The sequence below is a fragment of the Tachypleus tridentatus genome, chromosome 11, assembly GCF_004210375.1.
Source record: "Tachypleus tridentatus isolate NWPU-2018 chromosome 11, ASM421037v1, whole genome shotgun sequence".
Lineage (NCBI taxonomy): Eukaryota > Metazoa > Arthropoda > Merostomata > Xiphosura > Limulidae > Tachypleus > Tachypleus tridentatus.
This window is the reverse complement of record NC_134835.1, coordinates 32,589,599-32,616,664: the sequence shown is the minus strand read 5'-3', so window position 1 is coordinate 32,616,664 and position 27,066 is coordinate 32,589,599. Positions and strand designations below refer to the sequence as shown.

At 31.8% G+C, this 27,066-nt stretch overlaps 3 protein-coding genes across 7 annotated transcripts in view; 1 reads left to right on the top strand and 2 right to left on the bottom strand.

The window, feature by feature from the left end:
* LOC143231462 (uncharacterized) overlaps window positions 1-5,225 on the bottom strand; it is a 29,314-nt gene extending 24,089 nt beyond the window's left edge. Inside the window, exon 1 of the mRNA XM_076465998.1 lies at window positions 4,795-5,225. Coding sequence (XP_076322113.1) covers window positions 4,795-4,982 — 188 coding nt within the window. The 5' untranslated portion in view covers window positions 4,983-5,225. The remainder of the gene's footprint in view (window positions 1-4,794) is intronic.
* LOC143231885 (RNA-binding protein, mRNA-processing factor 2a-like) overlaps window positions 1-27,066 on the top strand; it is a 442,935-nt gene that overhangs the window by 251,065 nt on the left and 164,804 nt on the right. The window lies entirely within an intron of this gene.
* Window positions 11,522-22,538, bottom strand: LOC143231461 (uncharacterized). Its single transcript, XM_076465997.1, has 4 exons — window positions 22,234-22,538; window positions 14,689-14,813; window positions 13,735-13,909; window positions 11,522-11,787 (listed from the first exon to the last, which is right to left on the bottom strand). Exons 1-4 carry the CDS (start codon window positions 22,259-22,261, stop codon window positions 11,726-11,728), a joined length of 390 nt encoding a protein of 129 aa, XP_076322112.1. The 5' UTR covers window positions 22,262-22,538; the 3' UTR covers window positions 11,522-11,725.

The window sequence follows — 27,066 nt, the reverse complement described above, 5'->3', positions numbered from 1 at the left end:
TAACCTTTATAAAAATAATCTAATACCATGTGCTTTTTATAAATAATTTAACAATGTTAGCTTTATAGAAATAATCTAATAATATTAACTTTATACAAATAATCTAGCTTTATGTGCTTTTTACAAATAATCTAACAATTTCAGCTTTTTACAAATAATTATCAATATGAGATTTATAAAGTAATCTAATAATATGAGCTATATACAAATAATCCTATATTATGTGATTTTTCAAATAATCTAAGACCATGAGCTTTTTAAAAATAATATAAGGATATGAGCTTTTTACATATAATCTAACAATATGTGCTTTTACAAATAATCTAGCTTTATGTGCGTTTTCAAAATAACTTAACAACATGACCGTTATAGAAATCATCTAATAAATGAGATTTATACAAAAAAATCTAATATCCTATGCTTTTTAGAAAGAACCTAACAATATGTTATTTTTACAATTAATCTAACAATATGAGCTGTATACAAATAATCTTACATCATTTGCTTTTTAGAAATAATTCAATAATATGAGCTTTGTACTAATAATCTAAAATTATGTGCTCTTTACAAATAATTTAAGAATATGAGTCTTATAGAAATAATCTAATAATATGATCTTTGCAAAAATAATCTAACATAATGTGCTTTTTCGAAATAATTTAACATTATGTGCTTTTTACAATTAATTTAACAATATGTGCTTTGTACAAATAATCTAACACCATGTGCTTTCTACAAATAATCTACTACCTTGTCCTTATTATAAACAATCTATCAATATGAGGTATATATAAATAATCTAATAATATGAGCTTTATACGAATAATTTAACAATACGAACTTTTTACAAATTATTTAACAGCATGTGCTTTATTGAAAAAAATCTAACAATTTTGTGCTTTTTAAAATAATCTAACAATATTGGCGTTATAGAAATAATCCAACAACATGAGCTTTATACAATAATTTAAGAACATGTGCTTTTTATAAATAATCTAACAATATGAGCTTTTATAAATAATCTAACAATAGATTTTTTACCAAATAAACTAAAAACATGATATTTTACAAATAATTTAACAAAAATGAGCTTTTAACAAATAATTTCACAGTATGTGCTTTTACAAATAATCTAACATTATATTATTTTTACAAATACCTTAACAATATTAGCGTTATAGAAATAATGCAGTAAATAAGCTTTATACAAATAACCTAATATTATGTGTTTTTTTACAAATAATTTAACAAAATGAGCTTTATAGAAATAATTTCACTTATCAACTTTATAGATATAATTTCACTTATGAGCTTTATAGAAATAATCTAATATTACGTTCTTTTTACAAATAATATAACAATATCAGTTTTTCACAAATAATTCATCAATATCAGATTTATAGAAATAATGTAATAATATGAACTTTATACAAATAATCTGGTATCATGTTCTTTTTACAATTAATCTAACAAATGAGCTTTATACAAATAATGTAATATTATGTGCTCTTTACAAATAATCTAACAATATTTGTTTGTTACAAGTAATTTAAAAGTATGTGATTTTTACAAATCATATAGCAATAAGTGATTTTTACAAATAATCTAACAATATGTGCTTTTCACAAATAATTTAGTATTACGTTCTTTTTGCAAATTATGTAACAATATGAACTTTTTACAAGTAATTTAACAATATGAGCTTTATAGAAATAATCTAATAATATGAACTTTATGCAAATAATTTAACATTATGTTCTTTTTACAAATAATGTAACAACATGAACTTTTTAGAAATAATCTAAAAGTAGTGCTTCTTACAAATAATATAATAATATGAGCTTTATATTATATAATATAATATTATGTGCTTCTTACAAATAATATAATAATATGAGCTTTATAGAAATAATCTAATATTATGTGCTTCTTACAAATAATATAATAATATGAGCTTTATAGAAATAATCTAATATTATGTGCTTCTTACAAATAATATAATAATATGAGCTTTATAGAAATAATCTAATATTATGTGCTTCTTACAAATAATATAATAATATGAGCTTTATAGAAATAATCTAATATTATGTGCTTCTTACAAATAATATAATAATATGAGCTTTATAGAAATAATCTAATATTATGTGCTTCTTACAAATAATATAATAATATGAGCTTTATAGATATAATCTAATATTATGTGCTTCTTACAAATAATATAATAATATGAGCTTTATAGATATAATCTAATATTATGTGCTTTTTACACATAATTTAACAATATGAGCTTTATAGAAATAATCTAATTATATGTGCTTCTTACAAATAATCTAACAGAATGAGTTTTTTGAAATATTCTAATAATATGAGCTTCTTAAAAGTGATATAACAATATTAACTTTATACGAATAGTCTAGCAATATGAACGTTTTATGAACAGTCTTTCAGTATGGACTTATACGAACAATTTCTTTATAGGACATTATTTTACTGTTGTTTTTATAACATTTTTTTATTTCCGATTGTCAGTGCAGAAGTATTTGAAATTGAATACACAATTTTATTATACCATTTTGATCAAGCTACAAAGTCTATAGAACTGTGCTGTACGTTTTATTACTTTTGGCATTTTCACCAATGATTACAACTCTCGAATTTATATCTTTGGTTCTGGCAACTTACTATCAATCATCAAAAGAAGTGCTCATCTTTTGCTTTCTCTTTCCCTTTCCCTCTTGAGATGAACTTACACATAGATAATTTTTCATAGCCGCAGATGTAAAATTACGTCATCTTTCTTGTTTGAATCTCATTAAATATTGTTTGGAAGGGGAGCTGTACTTTTCTTTTTATTATTTGTAAGCTTCACTAGGAAAGAAAGTATCTTTTCTATTGCTGCTCGAATATTCTTGGCACAGCTGTACAATGTTTGTTATTGGTTGAACAAGGGATGTTACAGTGGAATCAATCATTCTTCTTGTAACCATTAACTAATGGAACTGTTTGAAACGTTACGTACTTAAGCACGTCTTACACGGAAAATGGAAATTGTTGTCAAATGGAATTCTTATGAGAACGTTTCGACTTAACATTTACAAATTTGTTGTCTGGAATTGTGCGCAGTGGATAATAATTACAGGAGAAATTCAGACCATAAGAAAACAGGCCTGTATAAAATCACATAGACAGTTATGATTCTTTGGAAGCATTCTTAATAGAGATGTGACAAATCTCTTTGGAGTGGCATTCTATGCATCATGTACAACATGAGATAGAAGTAAGGAGTAAAAATATTTGTATATTATTATATAATGTAAATTTTATGACACCAGAAAAATGTGATGCCTAGAAATACGACTTGTTGTAATCCAGTAAGAGTTTCGTCAATCACAAAAATTCTTAGACCTTCCTTTTCCTTTGTTTACGTGTCACGCTTTCATATACCTTAATTTATTGTATTCTGTTTCTTTACTTTATATTAATAGAATTGTTTTTTTCTTCTGATAGTGACTATAAATGTGACTGGTAATAATTTATCTCTATATCGTTCATTATAACCGTTTTTGGTTTAATTCAAATATTCACTATGAGGTATGTGATCTTTTAGTGTTACCAACCACTAAGCCATCGGATGACATGTATTATAAATATAGACTGTATCAGTTACGATAACTGTGTTTAATTGTAAGAACATGAATAATTGTCTTTTTGTGTTTAAATTTAAGGGTTTATTTAACAATCAAAGCAAATTACGGGGCGAGAAAACACACAACAAGAGAAAAACAAAAATATTTTTATTTTGAATATTATCATTAAACAGTTTGAAGCGTAGTATTTGAATACAATTTTTAGTCTTAAACGTAGATAATGAAATTTAAAATGACCAAAATTCGTACATCTTAAAGCAACTTTGCCGACAGTGTAATTATTCTTAGTTGTTTCTTTAGAATCAGTTGGTTTAATTCGAATATTGCTAGTCCTAAAATCAAATTCTAAATTGTTCGCTATTTAGAAAATTTAGACGATTCGTTTCTGGTTCACCACTCACTACTGCGTGTTCCGTATTTTTCTTTAGTGTAACACGGATGTTACACAAAATATCTGTACGTGTTTAACTTCCATGTTCTCATGCACAATAGTAAACAGTACATCCATACTACGTATGTGAAGTCATGCAGTAAATTAGCTTCCAAAACACTTATTAAGTGACACATTTTCAAAAACGTGACATAATTGGTTTTTAAACAATATAACATGGGGAGATGGCTAGCCCTAAATCCGCCACTAGAAGATACCAAACAACAAGCATTTCTACATACTTTGACTAAGACACAATAAAATAGTAGCCAAAACAAAGTCAGTACTGGACTTCTTTTTCCCGCGCATAAATAAAACACTTAAATGCACTTGTTGGTAACTATTATGAAAGATTGATAATCGATTAGCAAGCAACGAAATAACCAATCTTTTATTGTCTTCTGTTTTTTATTATTAAATAACATGCTATTTCAGTCTTTATTACAATCAACAGATTCCTTTGTTAAATTTAACGTTGTTTGTTTTTCAGACACTAAATAGCTTTTTAGTAGCAAACAGTCTTAAAAATTATGATCACTGATATTAAGGATAATATATTAATTAACAATATAATTACACCAGGCTGTTGTAATGCACACCTCTTAGCAATGGTATTCGTACATAAATTATTTTTTTGTGTTATATGTTTCGGACGTTTAGCGATTGGATATAAAACATTCTCTGAAATTTGAAACAGTTAAAGGAAAAACTCACGTGCCAGTTGTTCCTCGCTTGCTTCCAAAAATGGTATAGCCACACTGACAGCCACCTATGTTACCTGTGAAGCCAGTTTTAGTACAGAAACTTTGGCAGTCAAGTCGTTTCCCTTCAGCTCTGGTGGCTGCTACGCAAACCATCAACACCACACAACTGATTAGGAGGACCCTATAGGATACCTGCATTTTAAGTATCTTAACTGTTGCTTGTAAGAGAAACGTAAAAACTATCTTGAGGTTCAGGAGTATCTGGGGTTAGCCTGTTAGAGTTAACAATGATATGTTTTGGCTCTGACCTGCAGCGTAAGTATTATAAACACTAAGTTAATAACTTCTATCTAGTTGGTGGTGATTCAAAAATCTCTCCAGGACAGTGAATATATATACATATATAGAAAATTTGTTGCCTACACAATTTTCCACAAGGTTGTGAAAATAATGCCTCGTTTGGACTCTATTGGAGGATTCTCGATCACGTGGTACATGACGTAATAAAATTTCGACCAATTCTAATGAGACGATAGAATATATTCCTTTACGGAGCAAAGTTTTATTTCGTTTTTCAAGGATCAACAGAATAGTTCTTCAAAACGTGGCATTTATATTATATGGGAATGGGTCAAGATAAGTTTATTAGAACAACAAAAATCAAGTAATGATAGGTCAAAGTAGTACTCGAGAATTTACCGAAAATAAAACGTTAGATATAAAGAACGTTTTGACAGCTTTTTCACATGATTTACCTACATTATCCTAAATTAAAAGTTAAAAATACTAGAGAGCTGTATAATTCTTTACTGAATGTTTTTCCGGAACGGTATTTGCACCATTTTATATTGAGGTAACTTAAACTTGGAATAGAAAGGAACGTTTACATTCTTCACGTTTCTTTTAGGACATAATCAGCCAGTAACAACATTTGAAAGAATATTTCTTGATGGATATAGTCAGCCAGAAACAATGTCTGAAAAGATATTTCTTTATCGATATAGTTAGCCAGTAACAACGTTTGAAGAAACATTTCTTTATTTTCATAGTCAGTCAGTGACAATGTGTGAAGAAATATTTCTTTATATACATAGTCAATCAGTGACAATGTGTGAAGAAATATTTCTTTATATACATAGTCAGTCAGTAACAATGTGTGAAGAAATATTTCTTTATATACATAGTCAATCAGTGACAATGTGTGAAGAAATATTTTTTTATATACATAGTCAGTCAGTGACAATGTTTGAAGAAATATTTCTTTATATACATAATCAGTCAGTGACAATGTGTGAAGAAATATTTCTCTATGGATATAATCAGCCAGTAACAATGTTTGAAGAAATATTTCTTTATGGATATAGTCAGCCAGTAACAATGTTTGATGAAATATTTCTTTATCGATATAATCAGCCACTAACAATGTGTGAAGTGATATTTCTTTATGGACATAATCAGCCTGTAACAACGTTTGAAGGAATATTTCTTTATGGATATAGTCAGCCAGTAACAATGTTTGAAAGAATATTTTATGCTGGATATAGTCAGCCAGTAACAGTGTGTGAAAAGATATTTCTTTATCGATATAGTTAGCCAGTAACAACGTTTGAAGAAACATTTCTTTATGGATACAGTCAGCCAGTAGAAATGTTTGAAGAAATATTTCTTTATTTTCATAGTCAGCCAGTAACAATGTTTGAAGAAATATTTCTTTATGGACATAGTCAGTCAGTAACAATGTTTGAAGAAACATTTCTTTATGGATATAGTCAGCCAGTAACAACGTTTGAAGAAATATTTCTTTATGAATATAGTCAGCCAATAACAATGTCAGAAGGAATATTTCTTTATGGACATAATCAGCCTGTAACAACGTTTGAAGGAATATTTCTTTATGGATATAGTCAGCCTTTAACAATGTTTGAAAGAATATTTCATGATGGATATAGTCAGCCAGTAACAGTGTGTGAAAAGATATTTCTTTATCGATATAGTTAGCCAGTAACAACGTTTGAAGAAGCATTTCTTTATGGATAGAGTCAGCCAGTAGAAATGTTTGAAGAAATATTTCTTTATTTTCATAGTCAGTCAGTGACAATGTTTGAAGAAATATTTCTTTATATACATAGTCAGCCAGTAACAATGTTTGAAAGAATATTTATTTATGGATATAGTCAGCCAGTAACAGTGTGTGAAGAAATATTTCTTTACGGATGTAGTCAGTTGGTAGCAATGTGTGAAGTAATATTTCTTTATGGATATAGTCAGTCAGTAAGAATGTGTGAAGAAATATTTCTCTATTGATATAGTCAGTCAGTAAGAATGTGTGAAGAAATATTTCTTTATGAATATAGTCAGTCAGTAAGAATGTTTGAAGGAATATTTCTTTATGGATATAGTCAGCCAGTAACAATGTTTGAAAGAATATTTATTTATCGATATAGTCAGCCAGTAACAATATGTGAAATAATATTTCTTTATATACATAGTCAGTCAGTGACAATGTGTGAAGAAATATTTCTCTCTTGATATAGTCAGTCAGTAAGAATGTTTGAAAAATATTTCTTTATGGATATAGTCAGCCAGTAACAGTGTGTGAAGAAATATTTCTTTATGGATATAGTCAGCCAGAAACAATGTTTGAAGAAATATTTCTTTATGGATATAGTCAGCTGGTAGCAATGTGTGAAGTAATATTTCTTTATGGATATAGTCAGTCAGTAAGAATGTGTGAAGAAATATTTCTCTATTGATATAGTCAGTCAGTAAGAATGTGTGAAGAAATATTTCTTTATGAATATAGTCAGTCAGTAAGAATGTTTGAAGGAATATTTCTTTATGGATATAGTCAGCCAGTAACAATGTTTGAAAGAATATTTATTTATCGATATAGTCAGCCAGTAACAATATGTGAAATAATATTTCTTTATATACATAGTCAGTCAGTGACAATGTGTGAAGAAATATTTCTCTCTTGATATAGTCAGTCAGTAAGAATGTTTGAAAAATATTTCTTTATGGATATAGTCAGCCAGTAACAGTGTGTGAAGAAATATTTCTTTATGGATATAGTCAGCCAGAAACAATGTTTGAAGGAATATTTCTTTATGGATATAGTCAGCTGGTAACAATGTTTGAAGTAATATTTCTTTATGGACATAATCAGTCAGTAACAATGTTTGAAAAAACATTTCTTTATGGATATAGTCAGCCAGTAACAATGTTTGAAGAAATATTTCTTTATGGATATAGTCAGCTGGTAACAATGTTTGAAGAAATATTTCTTTATGGATATAGTCAGCTGGTAACAATGTTTGAAGTAATATTTCTTTATGGATATAGTCAGCTGGTAACAATGTTTGAAGAAACATTTCTTTATGGATATAGTCAGCTGGTAACAATGTTTGAAGAAACATTTCTTTATGGATATAGTCAGCCAGTAACAATGTTTGAAGAAATATTTCTTTATGGACATAATCAGTCAGTAACAATGTTTGAAGAAACATTTCTTTATGGATATAATCAGCCAGTAACAATGTTTGAAGAAATATTTCTTTATGGATATAGTCAGCTGGTAACAATGTTTGAAGAAATATTTCTTTATGGATATAGTCAGCCAGTAACAATGTTTGAAGAAATATTTCTTTATGGATATAGTCAGCTGGTAACAATGTTTGAAGAAATATTTCTTTATGGATATAGTCAGCCAGTAACAATGTTTGAAGTAATATTTCTTTATGGATATAGTCAGCCAGTAACAATGTTTGACAGAATATTTATTTATGGATATAGTCAGCCAGTAACAATGTTTGAAGAAACATTTCTTTATGGATATAGTCAGCCAGTAACAATGTTTGAAGAAATATTTCTTTATGGACATAATCAGTCAGTAACAATGTTTGAAGAAACATTTCTTTATGGATATAATCAGCCAGTAACAATGTTTGAAGAAATATTTCTTTATGGATATAGTCAGCTGGTAACAATGTTTGAAGAAATATTTCTTTATGGATATAGTCAGCCAGTAACAATGTTTGAAGTAATATTTCTTTATGGATATAGTCAGCCAGTAACAATGTTTGACAGAATATTTATTTATCGATATAGTCAGCCAGTTACAATATGTGAAATAATATTTCTTTATGGACATAGTCAGCCAGTAACACTGTTTGAAGTAATATTTCTTTATGGACATAGTCAGCCAGTAACAATGTTTGAAGAGATATTTTTTTATGGATATCGTCAGCCAGTAAAAATGTTTGAAGAAATATTTCTTTATGGATATAGTCAGCCAGTAACAATGTTTGAAAGAATATTTATTTATGGATATAGTCAGCCAGTAACAATTTTTGAAGAAATATTACTTTATGGACATATTCAGCCAGTAACAATGTGTGAAATAATATTTCTTTATGGACATAGTCAGCCAGTAGCAATGTTTGAAGAGATATTTTTTTATGGATATCGTCAGCCAGTAAAAATGTTTGAAGAAATATTTCTTTATGGATATAGTCAGCCAGTAACAATGTTTGAAAGAATATTTATTTATCGATATAGTCAGCCAGTAACAATATGTGAAATAATATTTCTTTATGGACATAGTCAGCCAGTAACAATGTTTGAAGGAATATTTCTTTATGTATATAGTCAGTCAGTAACAATACTAGAATATTGATAGGAATGCTCCTATTGGTTATGAGTAATACGTCATTTTAACAGCTTATCAGATGCTTCTCACCTTTTATTCTATTTCCTATACGTACTCTAGTGTTGTCTATTAGACGGTAATTCAAACATTGAAAATCACAGCGTGAATAGAACTGAACTTGATGAGTAACCATACTGTGGATTATATCACGTAGATAAAAATACAACACGAGTATTTAGAGGGTTACATGTGCATTAGGGACTTGATAGGGGCTTATGGGCCTCTGCAGTTCCCTCTTCAATTCCGCCCGTGATTTCAGCATATCGATTCTTACAAGGAGGTAACTTTACGAAATGTAACAAGCTTAATTCAATCGTTTGAGCTCACTTTACGTTTTTCTTTCAAGTGAATATTTCTCACCTTTAATTCAGCAAAGCAATTACTCAAAATTTATAGTCGTAGACAAAAGCTGTGAGATCGTTTTTGTTCTTCAGCGACATCTTTATTTACAGATTATAATTTTAAATTGTGTAATACTTATAGAGTTTTAGATCTAGTGGAAGTTCGTTCTTTTGCAACACGTGATAACCAAGGTCCCCTCACTTTTCATGACTATAATGGAAATTAACCGTAAAAAGTATACAAACAAAAAATACAGAACAAATCGACACGTTAATCTAAGCATGTGCTCATAATTTAATATGTTCGTGGTAAATAATTTGACTGTCAAACAAACGACATATACTATGTACAAACTAGAACTTGTTAGAAACAAAGGTGTACAATATATAAACTGTGAATCTTGCATCACAGTTAATGTGAAACTAACAGCTATGGACGAATCAGGAGATTTCTGACCTTCAGGTTGAGGGTGCTGTTAATACACGTGCTATTCACTGTATCATCAGTGTGTTAAAATTATTTATTCTACTCTTCATAGGTCCTACAGCTTAGCATTTCAACACGTTTACTCTAGCTTTATATCAAACGCATTTATGGTCAGATAGCAGTGTCTTTGCAGTTAAAAGTCATAATCACATGCATTATTATCTCTAAAGTGAATTAATAAACCAAAGAGCCAGAACAAACCAGTATTTCGATTATCAACAAAATTCCCAAGAAGAAACAATGGAGTGTTATGAATGTGGTAATCTTTCAATGATAACCAATAGTAAATATTCTAAGTTAATAACTGACGTATCTAAAGGGCCTGATAAAACAATATAACCAATAGTAAATATTCTAAGTTAATAACTGACGTATCTAAAGGGCCTGATAAAACAATATAACCAATAGTAAATATTCTCAGTGAATAATTGACGTATCTAAAGGGCCTAATAAAACAATATAACCAATAGTAAATATTCTAAGTTAATAACTGACCTATCTAAAGGGCCTAATAAAACAATATAACCAATAGTAAATATTCTCAGTGAATAACTGACGTATCTAAAGGGCCTAATAAAACAATATAACCAATAGTAAATATTCTCAGTGAATAACTGACGTATCTAAAGGGCCTAATAAAACAATATAACCAATAGTAAATATTCTAAGTGAATAACTGACGTATCTAAAGGGCCTAATAAAACAATATAACCAATAGTAAATATTCTCAGTGAATAACTGACGTATCTAAAGGGCCTAATAAAACAATATAACCAATAGTAAATATTCTAAGTTAATAACTACAATTGAGGACTTATCTTAATCCCGATGTACTTAGAAGATATTAAAATAAAAATTATTATTTGACAAAAGTCTAAGTGCGTAGTTGTGTAGACCCGTTCAAAATTAGTGATTCGTTTGACGGATTGTCACCAAGCCTATGCACAGAGTAATATGGGGAAAGGTTGGTGTTCTTATATAACCAATACCTTCATCCCTCAGTCTTCCCTGTGCGTTAAATGAGTCCATGGATTAAATGATTAAATCAGTAATTGCAAATAACCAAAACTTCTATAATTCCGATCGCTTAAGTATCACTGTTCTCAAGTGAAGACATTAATTTAAAAATATACTAAACAAAATAATGCAGTGGTTTCAGAGATTAGTTTGAAGTGACGTAGAAAGGAATCAGGAGTAACTTGGTGCTTGTAGAAGTTTATTTAAACTGCTTAAAAACTGAACAGAATATTAGTTTAAAAAATAAATGTTAAAAAGATACTTTCACCCTAGTCCCAAAAAATGAATAGTCCTCTTGACAGCAAACGAATATTTCAGTAAAATATGATATTAAGAATGTTTTCTCATGATTTTAAAGGTCTCATTGAACGAAGAGATCTCGTAAAAATCAGTTTGTTGTTGGTAAGTGTTCTGCAGTAATAAGATCCACCTCTGAGTCTGGCCATGTGTCTGTAACAAAAACAAAGTAACATAAGGATCAGTATTTACTTAATTAACAGTAAAAATACACTTAATAAAAGAAACAATAATTAAAACTGTCAGTAAGTATTATTGTTGAAAAAAATAATATAGCTCGTCCCACAACATTATTGTTCAAATAAATAACATAGCTCGTCCTACAACATTATTGTTTAAATAAATAATATGCTATCTTCCAAAACGTTATTGTTCAAATAAATAATATACCTTGTCGCACAATATTATCTTTCAAAAAAATAATATATTATTTCCAAAAACATTTATTTATAAAACAAATAATATATCTCGTCCCATAACATTATTGTTCGAATAAATAATATAACTTGTCCAAAAAAAGTATTGTTCAATAAATAATACACCCTGTACCACAACGTCATTGTTCAAATAAATAATATATCTCGTCCCATAACATTATTGTTCGAATAAATAATATAACTTGTCCAGAAAAACTATTGACCAATAAATAATACACCATATGCCACAACGTTATTGTCCAAATAAATAATATACTCTGCCCCAAAACGTTATTGTTGAAATAAATAATATAAGTTGTCCCAAAAAAGTATTGTTCAATAAATAATACACCCTGTACCACAACGTTATTGTTCAAATAAATAATATGCCCTGCTTCAAAACTTATTATTATAATAACTATACAAAAATAATAGCAGAAACTCACTCTGAGGCAAAAAATCTTTATTTCTGATGAAGAACAAAGTGTAAAGAAATAGCTTTGAAAATAATGGATAAATTAATGTAATATTTAAGGATATAAGTTTACATTATTCTGATTCAATATCAAACACTTGTTTAAAATTATTGCAAGATCAAATATGTGTTTATGTTGCTGAGTATTTGTTTTTAAAAACGGCTGAGATAGCCCACTTGCTTTGTGTCACAAAATGCCTGCCGACCAACTTTTCAAAAAAATTGAAATGTTTTTAATACGACATCATTTGGTAATAATTACACATTTGAAGATACTTTGTTTTTAAATTTAGCGCAAAGCTACACGGGGGCTATCTGCACTAGCCGTCCCTAATTTTGCAGTGTAAGACTAGATTGAAAGCAACTAGTCATCACCACCCACCGCCAGCTCTTGGGCTACTCTTTTACCAACGAATAGTGGGATTGACCGTCACATTATAACTCCTCCACGGGTGAAAGGGAAAACAAGAGTGGTGAGATAGGTATTCGAACCCGCGACCCTCAGATTACGAGTCGAGTGCCTTAACCACCTGGCCATGCCGAACCTAAGATACTTTCTAGTAATAAGGATAAGGGATATTAAAAATTCGTTAGTGAGCTAGTGAGTTGAAAATTTAAGCTAAGAACTAAACTAAGAAAAAATGTTCTTGATTATATAAAGTTATTAGTATCTATAATGTGGTTAGGTTTTTCATCTCGTTCCTCAGCAGTGACACGTAATATATCACAGAAATGTAGTAGGCTGTATTTACCAAACTTAGAATAGAATACATGATCCCTTTAAGTCTGTTTTAAGAAAAATAAACTCTTATAACATTAACTGGAACAAAACTAGGTAAGAACTACTGTTTCCAACGGTATCAGCTGATATGGAAAGAGTTAGTGATTTCAAGACTTGGAGAAAACCCCATGGCAAGTACTCTATTGTTTTATTGTCTCCAGAACCTAGATAGGAGCAGCTGTTTACAAAGATCTCTCTCTGTTGTAACAGCATTCACACTTTGGGTCACTAAGACTGCTGGCTATTGCAATCACTAAAATTACGTTCAGCATTTACATTGTTGAATCTTTGACAAGAGATCCGAACTCTAATCGTTTTGTCTAGCTCAAGCAGAAACCGTTTTGCAGGAACTCAAGAGATAAGATAGATATTTCATATTTTTCCCCCGCCGTCAGAATGAAGTGGGTTCCTTCAAACAAACAATATACCTTGAAAATTCGTATCCATCTGATCGTGTACAGGTTCCTGATCACTGGCAACAAATACATCAAAAAGAGGGCTTGCAAATAATTCTGTTAAAGACAGCTTGCCGTCGCCGTCCATGTCATTGTTTCTCAAAAGCGTCACTAGGTGGCGTAGACTCTTGCGTAAGTCATAATCAGTCTACGGAAAATCAATAAAACATTTAATTATTTAACGAACACATCAACACTGTTTTACTTGTGGCTGTATGGAGCACAGTTTGTTTAATTACACACGATTCAAATTACAGAAACTACTGAAGTATCATATTTACCAACGAAAACTGCAACCTACGATTCCGTGTTCGGAGATTGTAATTATATTTTTCTAATACGTTTGTTAATAAATAGATCTCATTTATGTTATTTCAATTCTTGCTATATGACACGATTACTTAAACACAACAAACTACTTATAAGCATGTGAAAAAGACAGTAAAATGGCTTCCATATTTTAGGGTATATTAATTCATATTTTCTGATGCACAACGAAGTAAGTTACAAAATATATTTTGAAAAAAAGGTGTAATATTTTCAGCTTCCAATTAGAAATTCTGGTTATTATATCGTAGACTTAGTCGCTGTCTAGTAATTACTGTTACGTTTAAAATCTTGTTTGGTAATTGTTTATAACTGTAATCACTTGTTAGAAATTACTTGACAATTTCTTGTCACTAATTAATAACCTCATTTAACTTTAAAACTATAGATTAATGTTTAATAGCTTCGGTGTAACGTTAGTACATTCTACGAGTGTTCAGAAGTTATCGACATATTTGAATACAAGCTTCTTACGAGTTAGCAATTTCAAAAATTAATTGAACATTCAGTTATTAATAAACATTATTGTTTATTAATTCTGTTTAATTTCATTTGGAGATGATAATTATAAATGATGAATTATAAATAAGTCGTTCTTACATTTGTTATAAATGGTGGTGTCCTCCTTCCGAGACGAGGGACCACCTTATTAGTTTTGGTGAAAAACTGAGCGCTGCACTCCAACATTGAAACCCACAAGATGGCGCTGAAGAGTATAACTTGACCTGATTGGTAAAGTAACAATACTGATAGATGTTTCCAGAACTTGAACAGATCTTATCAGCAAACATGACAACCCAGAAGTAATTAACCTGATCACATCCTATCGCAAACATGACCACCTTGACATAATTCACAGAAACACAAACCGTAATTAACAATACTGTTAGTTATTGTTTGTATCTTGGTGAAAAGCCCCAGGAGGAGCTGTAAAGCGAAACGCTAAGTGTGCAGTTAAAGAACAATAACAGTCCTGTTGTCATAAGGTTTGTTTATTTTTATTTCTAATATAGTTTGTACTGATCCAAACGGTTCAACTTATAACACTGTTTTATAACATTAAATAAATAAAACTAAATATTATTGACAAGATGGTAATGTTTTACTACATTTATATCTAATTTTTGCGTGGTAATTTCACGGACTTCTGTTTAAATTAGAATGTGATATAATACCAAATTAGATCATTGAAAATATCTCTGAAAACTACGTTATTTACAGCGAATAGAAAACTTTGACAGTGATCTTCCACTGTTACTCAAAGTTGTCTTAAACGGAATAAATAGCCTTATTAAACAATTATAACAAAATTCTAGAAAACGCAAACCAAAATTCATTTGCTGTTAATTACATAGAAGTATCAAAGTTTGCTAATCCGTGATGACGAGAAAACCCACTTGTAGAGAAAAATATATATTTAAAAACAAAACGTTGTTCGCTCCGACCTACTTCGGCCATCGTCAGAAGCCTTACTTACACAACAACTCAAGCCCAAAATAACCAATACAAAGGAACACCTTTATACCTATATTAATAAATATAATCAAACATCTAAGCACGCCCTATACATTCCTACACTAAATTACACAACCGCCTTCAAACATGTGGTCAGCTATCAGTCAGTTACCTCTTTCTTTCTTTGTGAATCTGACGATAACTGAAAAAGGTCAACACGTTGTCCGCTCCTCTACTAGTGCCTTCTCTATCCATACCAGCCGTTTTTAAATAAATAAAATTTACTAATGTTTACGACAGTCTAATCAGTATAGTCTTATTTTATCCTTTCATTTTTTATGGGCATCTTTCTTTTTATCGTCAGTCACTTCAACACCGAAATGAACCAATTAATAAGCTGATCCTTTTAGAAATGATTAAGATATGGAAGAACGGTTAATACTATTTTCATAGTATGGCTTAAAGTTTTCCAAAATCGATTAGACATGATATATTTTTTGTTCTTTTTGACAACTTTCTTCACATGGCTATGTTCCGCTGGATTGTTTGTTTGTTTTTGAATTTCGTGCAAAGCTACTTGAGGGCTATCTGCGCTAGCCGTCCCTAATTTAGCAGTGTAAGACAAGAGGGAAGGCAGCTAGTCATCACCACCCATCTTCTACTCTTGAGCTACTCTTTTACCAACGAATAGTGGGATTGACTGTAACATTATAACGTTCTCACGGCTGAAATAGCGAGCATTTTTGGTGCGACGGGGATTCGAACCTGCGACCTTCAGATTACGACTCTAACGCCTTAACCCACCTGGCCATGCCGGGACTGTTTCACCGGATTATCAGATTTTCAAAACCGAAACAAAAATATACATATATATTTCTTTAAATGGGACATTATAAAATGTAAGCCCCTGCCATCTCATTTCTGGCGATCCTCTTAGTATAACGCTAAAACCCAGGTTGCGATACCTGTGGTTGCACAGTACATATAGTCCACTACGTAGCTTTGTGCTTAACAATAAACAAACATATACAATACGTAAATCCACTCATCAAGACGAACCAAAAGATAACTTAACACCACAAAATCAAAATAATATTTTGATCTTGAATGATTTACTATCATTATTTATCATCCTCGATAGTAGACAATATACATTTAGATTGCGATTTCGATGTGATAGGGAATGCATTTTAACCCTATTCGCTCAGCTTAACAATCTAAGTTACTTAAATGATTAGAAAAGATGGAGAAGCCAACCTGCTCAGTTGTTTGTTTTATTTTCCTTCCCACTTTTCTATTTACTTTTTACTGTATTTGTTGCGCAAACATTTCATGTAGCTAACGGTTTGTAAACTTTTTCTAAGTTCTTTTTTTTTCTTAAACCAGCACTTTCCTTTAGTTGACAGAGCTTTTAGGCCTAACCTACTATTTCTTTTCAGTAGCAGTGAAATCCTCAGTAGATCGAAAGCGTATCGACTGTCACATTTACATAATAAAGAGTTTTCAAGTTATTCAGCCACTTAAAAAAATATAAACAAAATATATTCAAGAAACTTTCAAAAACAAATATTATTTTTTTAAATATATTATTATCGAAACAAATCCCAAAATAACTTCTATATTTTCCATTTGTTATTTTGCTTTGGGTTAACTTGGCTGGATAGATCAGTAAGATGTGTATCATTACTCTATGAAACGCAAATTTTGTTCCTGGATAGAATGTGTTAATTTTTTTAATTGTTTATGTTGTAAAAGTACAGAAAATGACCATTATTCTCTTCAAACTTTGCTTTTGTAACATGGATAATGAAATTTAGAAATTAACCTATTTTTTATGTAAAAAGGGGCACATTTGCACATTTTCATTTTACATAAGGTCTGAATAAAACAACATATGAATCAAGATTTACATGTATTTATACTAAAGTTATACAAAATGTTTAGAAGTGAGTAGTTTCTCGAGACTTGCGACTGTAATGTAAATCACTTTCACGTATCAGCCCCCAATATATGCCCCATCATGTTTGCGTTATACGCTCCCAGGTCACAAAAGCAAAGTTTGAAGAGGAAAATAGGTTTTTTCCATTTACTTTAGACATAAGCAATTGGGAAATAACACTTTCTGTCCAGGAACAAGAAAAAGTAAAAATGTTGTTACATAGTGTCATGAGTCGAGTTATATATCGTTTAAGCAATATATATTTTCAACCAAATCATCAGACTGAATCCCACAATAGTTACTTCATCCTTTTTGCTGGGCCAGGCATGGCCAAGTGTGTTAAGGTGTTCGACTCGCAATCCGAGGGTCGCGGGTTCGAATCCCGATCGCACCAAACATGTTCGCTCTTTCAGCCGTGAGGGCGTTATAATGTGACGGTCAATCACACTATTCGTTGGTAAAAGTGTAACCCAAGAGTTAGCGGTGGGTGGTGATGACTAGCTGCCTTCCCTCTAGTCTTACACTGCTAAATTACGGACGGCTAGCACAGATAGCCATCGTGCAGCTTTACGCAACATTCGAAACAAACAAACAGTTTTTTTTTTTTTTGCAATATACACCTGTATAGCATCGAAATATATATCCATGTAAAGCTTTCGACTGTATACGCGTATAACATTGAAATATATAAATGTATAACTTTCAACTACATGCGCATACAACATTGAAATATATACATGTATAAATATACATATAGCTTTGGAGTAGACACGTATATGAGATTTGAATATATACATGTATAAAATTGGAACCAAGACTAGCATTTAATATTTCTCTCCATTGGGCCCGATATGGCCAGGTTGTTAAGGCACTTGACTCGTAATTCGAGGGTGACGGATTCAAATCCCCGTCGCTCCAAGCATACTTGCCCTTTCAGCCGTGGGGCTCGTTATAATGTAACGATCAATCCTACTATTCGTTGGTAAAAGAGTAGCCCAACAGTTGGTATTGGGTGGTGATGATTAGCGGCCTTCCCTCTAATCTTACATTCTTAAATTAAGGACGGCTAGCGCAGATAGCCCTCGAGTAGCTTTGTGCGAAATTCCAAAAACAAACAAACAAAACAAAACAAAAGCTAGCGCAGATAGCCCTCGAGTTGCTTTGCACGAAATTCAAAACAAACAAGCAAACCAAATTCACTTTCTTAGCAGTAAACTTGAAGGCACATATCTCTAATATTCGTGGTTCGATCCATGCGATTAACATAGTACAAAGCACCAATAAGAAGCTTTGAGCTTAACATCAAAATGTAACAAAAAGGACGCTGTAAAGAAAGATACCTGAAGTGACATGCTTCGAACGATATTACACATATGTATCTATGTATGTATATGACAGATACGGTCATTAATTTGTTGAAATAAATATCTGTTATTCAAAATTTCATGTCAGCAAAATTTTAAAAATTATAGCTAACCCGCAAACCATTTTCTGTAAAATCATATAATATTATAAATATAAATAGAAAAAATGTTTTTATTAAACGATTCGTGCTATGTCTGTTTATCGAGGTTTTATTTTCGAATAGTAGAAAACATTACACTTAGTCCTACGTTTAACATATTAACTTTTTTCTCCTTTATTTTGCACGTTTAACATATAATATAACAAAACATGAAAGCATTTGTTTTACTATTTTTATTGTAATTTCGATTAGTTACCTAATGACATTTTGTTTAGATTTTGTTGGAATCATCTTTTGTTTTCATTTATTATATCATCTTTTGTTATTCTTTTACAAATAATCATTTTTTTTTTCTATCGATCTCTCTTAATAATTTTATTTATTCTAATTTCAATTCTGATGTAATATAAATAAATAATTTCATACCATAACATATTTCTGTTATATTTTACTTTATTATCAAAACCCATAATAGACCTTGACTGGTGAATTACTTTAATAATTATAACTACTTTAATTTTTATTAAACGCAGTACAGGTGGCACTGCTCTCCATTTTGGTAAGTTACATTCGAATAAAAACTTTACGCAAAATGCATGATTGTATACCTTTTCAATCAAGTGCGCGCGCGTGTGTGTTTTTCTTTATAGCAAAGCCACATTTTGTTATCTGGTGAGCCCACCGAGAAGAATCAAACCCCTAATTGTAAGGTTGTAAATCTGGAGACTTACCTCTGTACCAGCGGGGTACTATTTAAACAAACCTTTTATAGTTAACTTTCCACTGTACTCTAGTTACCAGGCTATGTCAAGAACTTATGTTCCAGTTGTCTCGTAATCAGTTCTGAAAGAACTTATTGCTGCTCTATAAGAGACATTATATGTGTGGCAGAGTGAAAAAATAGGGTAGTTTTAACTTGAATGTCACATTATACCACAAACATTCGGATGCAACAGTCACTGATTTTGAGTGACTAACCAGATAGAAGAAAGACCAAATCACGAGCTCTTTTGTCACCTGAATAACACATTTATGGTTGATAGTACGAGGCGTCTTCAGCGACTGCTGCAACCCGGTTCGTTAACCACTAGATCACGCCTCAAACCGGTTCGTTAACCACCAGATCACGCCTCAAACCGGTTCGTTAACCACAATATCACGCCTCAAACCGATTCGTTAACCACCAGATCACGCCTCAAACCGGTTCGTTAACCACCAGATCACGCCTCAAACAGGTTCGTTAACCACCAGATCACGCCTCAAACCGGTTCGTTAACCACCAGATTACTCGTTATCAAATGATCTCTTGACCAAACATTTCTTTAAAACTGAGTTATAGATCAGGCGTTTCTAATCAGTGGTTTAACTCAAAAGTAACGTGACTTTTGAAATTCTATAGAAGACGACTTTCTTTCCGCAACTCTGACCATAAACAGAAACGTAAATTAGAATTGAACATGTCGGTTCAAATATACTCATTTTAGCGTATCACAGCCCTGTTGCCTAATACCCTAATTTCGCCATACTGTAAAAAACAAACAAACTATAGAACGTTTTCATTAAGTTAAAGACAGTAAATTTTTTTGTGTTTTACTAAATGTTTGTTTGTTTGTTTTTGAAGTTCGCGCAAAGCTACACAAGAGCTATCTACGCTAGCTATCCCTAATTTAGCAGTGTAAGACTACAGGGAAGGCAGCTAGTGATCACCATCCACCGCCAACTATTGAGCTACTATTTTACCAACGAATAGTGGGATTGACTGTTATATTATAACACCCCCACGGATGAAAAGGGGAGCATATTTGGCGCGACAGAGATTCGAACCCCCGACCCTCAGATTACGAGTCGAGTGCCTTAACCACCTGGACATGCCGGGCCTTGTATTTTACTAAATAAATTTGTAGCACTGAACAGCATTTGTTTTCCTTCTTATCCGATTCATTATTTGAAATATTTTGGACTTTAATGGCATAGTATTAGGGGAATACATAGAAATATACTTATAAAACAAAAGAAAAATTGTTGTAGATACAATAAACAACTAAAGGTATCCATTCTGTGATGTGCAACCGTATCTAATTCATTGTGTTTTATATGGCGTTAACCACACTGCTAAACTTTATAACTAAAAGGTTAGATTTTTTTGAAATATTAAATAAACTGATAATTATTAATCTAACCTATACAAGTTTTTAACGTAAGTGTATCATATTTGCAATAATTCCATCCTAAAATAATAAAGTATTATACATAATAGCTTATAAAGTGTTTCAGTTAGATATTAGGATATCTTCGCACACAATAAGCTTGTCGACCACAGTTGGAGACCTGAAACCTTAAAAGTTAGAGCAACAACAATAACGAGATAAGGCGAGAGTTCATCTCTTAGCTGAAAATAGCTTTGAACCATGGACCACTTACTCTAATGGTCAACTAAAATAGTAGAAACTTCAAGGTTTTCATTCAATCTTTATATGTAATATTACAATTGCTTTACGATGTTTTAAGTCTTCATATCTCTGAAATACAGCATTAACCTGTTCAGTGCCGTAGACGAGATAACTCGTCCAAGCCGATCGGTAACACAGTACCACGGAGAAGTTAATTCGTTCTCAATAATACCTAACCTCAACGCTAGATGTCAGCATCATACAAATTGTTTCACTTTCGATCCAAAATGGCGTCACAAATAAAAAGTTACAAAATGAAGAATCATTAAAGCTGTATTTTAGCAACTGAAATACTTGGCAGTCAACAGGTTAAACTAGCTAATAAACAAATAAAAACACTTCCATATTGTATATGAATTACTTTCCATAAAGCTAACTATGCTTTTGCCAGTTTCGTTATTTGTTCAAATAATTAATAACTATTTTAGCATCTCCAAATATCGTAATTAGATGGGCTGAGCGTGGTCAAGTGGCTAGAATTCTGGGCTGGGGGCCTGAAAGTTCAAGGCTCGAGCAGAGAAAAGCCACTTGAAACACTTCGGTCTTTTTAACCTGTTACAATGTCAATCCCACTGTTCGTTCAAGAGAAGCCAGACGAGTGTTGTATCCTACATGCCGTGTAAAGCATCTTAACTTAATTATTAAACGAGGATTTTCATCCTATTTTTATCATTAATGAAAACATTAATTCCAGTTTCCCGATGATAACTTATCGAAAACTATTATACATTTTAGATACAAGTTAATAACAACATGAAAATTTTACATTCACAGCAACAAGGAGTCAGAGTTAAAATATTTTTTTAATAGCATTTAAACTGCAATATCTTTATTACCTGACTTCCGAAATCCTGATGAGACCATTTCTACAACGTCACGACCTGAAAAACCTTTTTGTTAGTTATAACTAGTTCTGGAAGTTAACTTTTGCTTGAATATTCTGAATTATTATAATTATACACGATTGCTTTTGGTGAGAAGATTCAGGTGGGAGTTTTGGCGAATCCACATCCGAATTGACTGAGCTCAGGACTTTAAAGACTGAGGCACTTTGACTGAAATGTTAACGGGTCTTTGAAACTATAGACTAAAACCTAAATATGACGTCTTTCCACCACCAACATCTGATTGTGTATTTCTTGGTAAGCTTCCTACTTTTAAATTTAGATTAAGCTCACGTGACTTTGTTTTCTGATGTAATGACCAATATATATCGGCTATAATTAATACAGTCCACTCCACTGGCGATTAAAAGATATGAGGGTTACAGCTTTTCAAGATATACACATTGTTTGTATTTTTTTGTTCGTTTGCCGAACTTAACAGCATGTGATAATTACCTGCATAATTCTCTCCTCTATCAGCTTCCTATGCATTCAGGGTAATTGGTTCACAACACATGTCGGAGGGTAAAACGTTTCGTTTCAAACTTTACAGCAGCTTTATGCAGTAACACCAACTATAGAAAGGTTTTTAGGCTTAGGCACAATAATGGTCACTTATGTAATATAAAGCTAAGTATTAAGCATGTCTATCCGAAAACCTATCTCGGGAGTATTGTTATGTAACGTTCGTTTTCACGACTGTATGAAACTCATAATAAAATGTCTATAAAATTTTGAACATTTACAAGTTGCTTAAACATAAAATCTTAACGCAACCCTTAAGAAGTAAAGTTTAAATCAAGTTATGCTGTAATTTTAACATTTTTTTTTACGATATTGAGCTCAAGTGTAAGGCGTGAGATGTGTAATTCTGACCCCAAAAATATTTTTGAAGCAATTCGTAAACAGTAGTCCAAGATTCGGCGGTGTGTGTTTGTGTGCTGTTGTCGGCAGTTCTAAGCTACAGATTACGGTAGGCAGCATTAATACTTTTTTTTTTATAAAGCAGACAAACAAGGTAAACACACAAAAGTATCTAAGCTTTTGTAATCATCAGAGGCTTTTTTAAAGTGTTTCCATTCGGAGGTCAAATCAAGCAGTGAGAAACGATTATAGTGCCATCTATTGGCGTGTTCTGATACAGTACCATAATCGAATGACTTTGTGAAATAAATGTTTGTTAAAACCAGTTAAAACCTGTTTTAATATAACAGTTTTGATATAATGAAGCAAATATTGTGTAATACAGCGTTTTCCAAAATGTGGGGTGCACCCCTATGGGCGCAAATAATCATTTTAAGTGGAGCTGTTAGGAGAATAAATCATAATTCAATAATGTTAAATTTCTTGTTTTAATATTTTTATCAATAAAAATAATAAACAATTAGTACAATACACATATTTGTGAATCACATCATACCACTTAAACCCTTCTTTTACCAATTTATAAAAAAATGGGGGTTGAAGAAGAAGGCATACTTATTAAAGGATGACAAAAGTTTTGAGACAGCGGTAAGTCTTCAGATTTATAACGCTAACATCAGGGGTTTGATTCCAGTCGGTGGACATAGCAGATAGTCCGATGTAGCTTTGCTGTAAGAAAACACACACACAAACTCTGGTGTAACATAAATTTAAAGTCATAAGAATCGAAAGACAATATGATATGTTGGAATTTTTTTTCACAAACTAAAGATGCACTGGATGAATCGGCAAAGATATACCGAGATGGACCGTTTCAGACGTTTCATGCGAAGCCACATAAATCTTTAAATGCCAATAGCTGTCCCTAATTTTAATTTGATACATTAAAGGGAAGGCAGATAGCTCCCAGTATCTCATGCTGTCCCTGGATGTCTGCCGAGAAACCCAGAGGTTGTTCGGAACACCGGTTGATTTGGACTAGAAGGAAGGTAGCTAGTTAACATCACTAACTTTTAATTCTTTGGTTTCTCTTGTTTGATTGAACAGCGAGATTTAATCCTCACACTTATAACGCACCCATAGCTACAAACAGCAGTATTCTATTTTGCTTCATAAGGCGAGGGTATAATTAATTTATGTAATATTATGAGTTAAGTAAATCGAACAACTTAACAAATCAACAACAGCAACAAATTAGAAGAAGGAGCGGTAACTGTAGATCAAAGTAACGCTTGTGTAATATTCTATATTAAGTTAAACAAGCTTGAACGAAGCTCTTCCATAGGTTTTCTTTGATAGATAGTTTTCGTATTGTATTAACAGGTCTTATTTGATAGATAGTTTTCGTAGACTATCAACAGGTCTTATTTAATAGCTAGTTTTCGTAGAGTATCAACAGGTCTTATTTGATAGATAGTTTTCGTAGAGTATTAACAGGCCTTACTCATAGATTGTTTTCGTAGTGTATCAACAGGTCTTATTTGATATATAGTTTTCATATAACAGGTCTTCTTTGATAGATAGTTATCGTGGAGTATTAACTGGTCTTCTTTGATAGATAGTTTTCGTAGAGTATTGACAGGTCTTATTTAATAGATAGTTTTTGTAGAGTATCAACAGGTCTTATATGACAGATAGTTTTCGTATTGTATTAACAGGTGTTATTTGATAGATAGTTTTCGTAGATTATTAACAGACCTTCTTTGATATATAGTTTTCGTAGAGTATTAACAGGTCTTATTTGATAGATAGTTTTCGTAGAGTATTAACAGGTCTTATTTGATAGATAGTTTTCGTAGAGTATTAACAGGTCTTATTTGATAGATAGTTTTCGTAGAGTATTAACAGGTCTTATTTGATAGATAGTTTTCGTAGTGTATTAACAGGTCTTCTTTGATAGATAGTTTTCGTAGAGTATTAACAGGTCTTTTTCGATAGATAGTTTTCGTAGAGCATCCATACTTGATTGACTATTAAATGGGCGAAAGATTTTCGAAACGTCGTCTCTACACTTGAACCACATGTAGTAAATTTAATAATCGAGTGTTGTCCGCTACACTTGTGTCTCCACAACACAGTTGCTGTCCATTCTACAAAGTTTTAACTGTTTTTCTATAGAATCATATTAATTCTCTTTTACCCTTCAACATGTTTACTTCTGCTTCTTATACGTACTCAGTTGATCTCAGAAAGACTTTAGTTAAAGTATCTGGTGAGCCTTTCTAACGATCGTGTTTTTTTTTTACCCTACCCTCAACCTCTTGCCCCCGTCGAGGTAATAATTAAAATCTCCAGCACATTCACTTTCTTGGCTGTCAGTCTTGACCTTTTGACCCTTCCTCGGGAAATTTCATTACCCCTTCATCATCAGGGTGCCAGTATTGCTACCAATATCTGTAATTACTTCCATATATACATAGAGAAACTAACTATCTCAGTCCTTTCAACTTAGGTTTCTAAGTTCTGGTTCTAAGTTTTTATTTTCGTTATTATTATTTCTTCTTATTTTCCATAAGGTAGCAGTATGGTCACCGAGCCAATTATGACTGCGTTTTGAGACTTCGTTTCATATTCTTTGACATATTCCGGTATTGTTGTTATTTGTTATATGTTTTCTTGCTGTTTCGAAATCACGTAAAATAAATCAATATTTATGTATTTAAGAATACTTATAAACACAACAAATATCTTCCTTTTTTTCACTTCATGAGTTATCATTAGTGTTAAATAAATACATTTTCGAAATCGTCAGTAATAATGGATTACGTTCCAGGTTCTTGAGTGGATTACATCAATTTTATTGGATCCTGCTGGCCAAAAAAACGAAAATTCTACAATTTTTTATTTTTACGATATAATTTTACAGTTACGACAGAAAGTGTTTGTATCCCTGCGTCCCGAGTTGTTTTTGCTCATAACTTAAAAAGTATCACGATTAGGCTAATAGAAGTAGGGTATATTATAAATATTATGCTAACACACATCTACGTAATTTTTTATGTAAATTGAAAGGCAAATAAACTGTTTATAAACAAATAACCAAACATAAGAGGGGCAGAAAGTGTTCGTGCGTCTACTTTAAAGGTCAGTTGTGTAGCCTTTTAGGTGAATTACTTGGTGCAATCTCTCTCATAGCCCTCCATGATCGTTTGACAGTACTCGACTGGTATTTTATTCCATTCTTCTTTACAGAAAGCCTCCAAATCTTGCAAGTGTTTCAGATGACGCTGATGAATCCTGGTCTTCAACTCATGCAAACGTTTTCAATTGGGTTGAGATCGGGTGACTGCGATGGCCACTCCAGAACGCTTATATGGTTCCTCTGCAACCAGAATTGCACATATTTCGATGTGTGCTTCGGGTCATTGTCGTGATGAAAGATCCAACGACGCCCAAGCCGCAAGTTCCGAGCATAATTCGTGATGTAAGTGCCTAATATATCAACGTACTCTTCTTTTCTCATAATTTCGTTGACGCGGTGAAGGCTGCCTACACCAGAAGAGCTGAAGGAACCCCATACCATAATCGAGCCACCTCCGTGTTTAACTGTAGGGACGGTGTTCTTTGGAAGATTTTGTTCCCCCCTTCTTACGGAAAATATAGCGAACATCATTGTGGCCGAAAAGCTCGATTTTAGTCTCGTCTGATCAAAGAATACTCTTCCAATAGGTAAACAGTTTAGCTACATGCTTTTTTGCATACCTCAATCGTGCTTGTAAACGAACAGGCTTTAAATATGGAGTTCTACGAGGACGACATGCTTTGAACCCAGAAGAGCGTAACATGTTCGTAACTGTAGAGGTTCTTACTTCAACCCCAGTTTCCCTTACCAGTTTCTGTATGTCATTACGTGTTAAACGA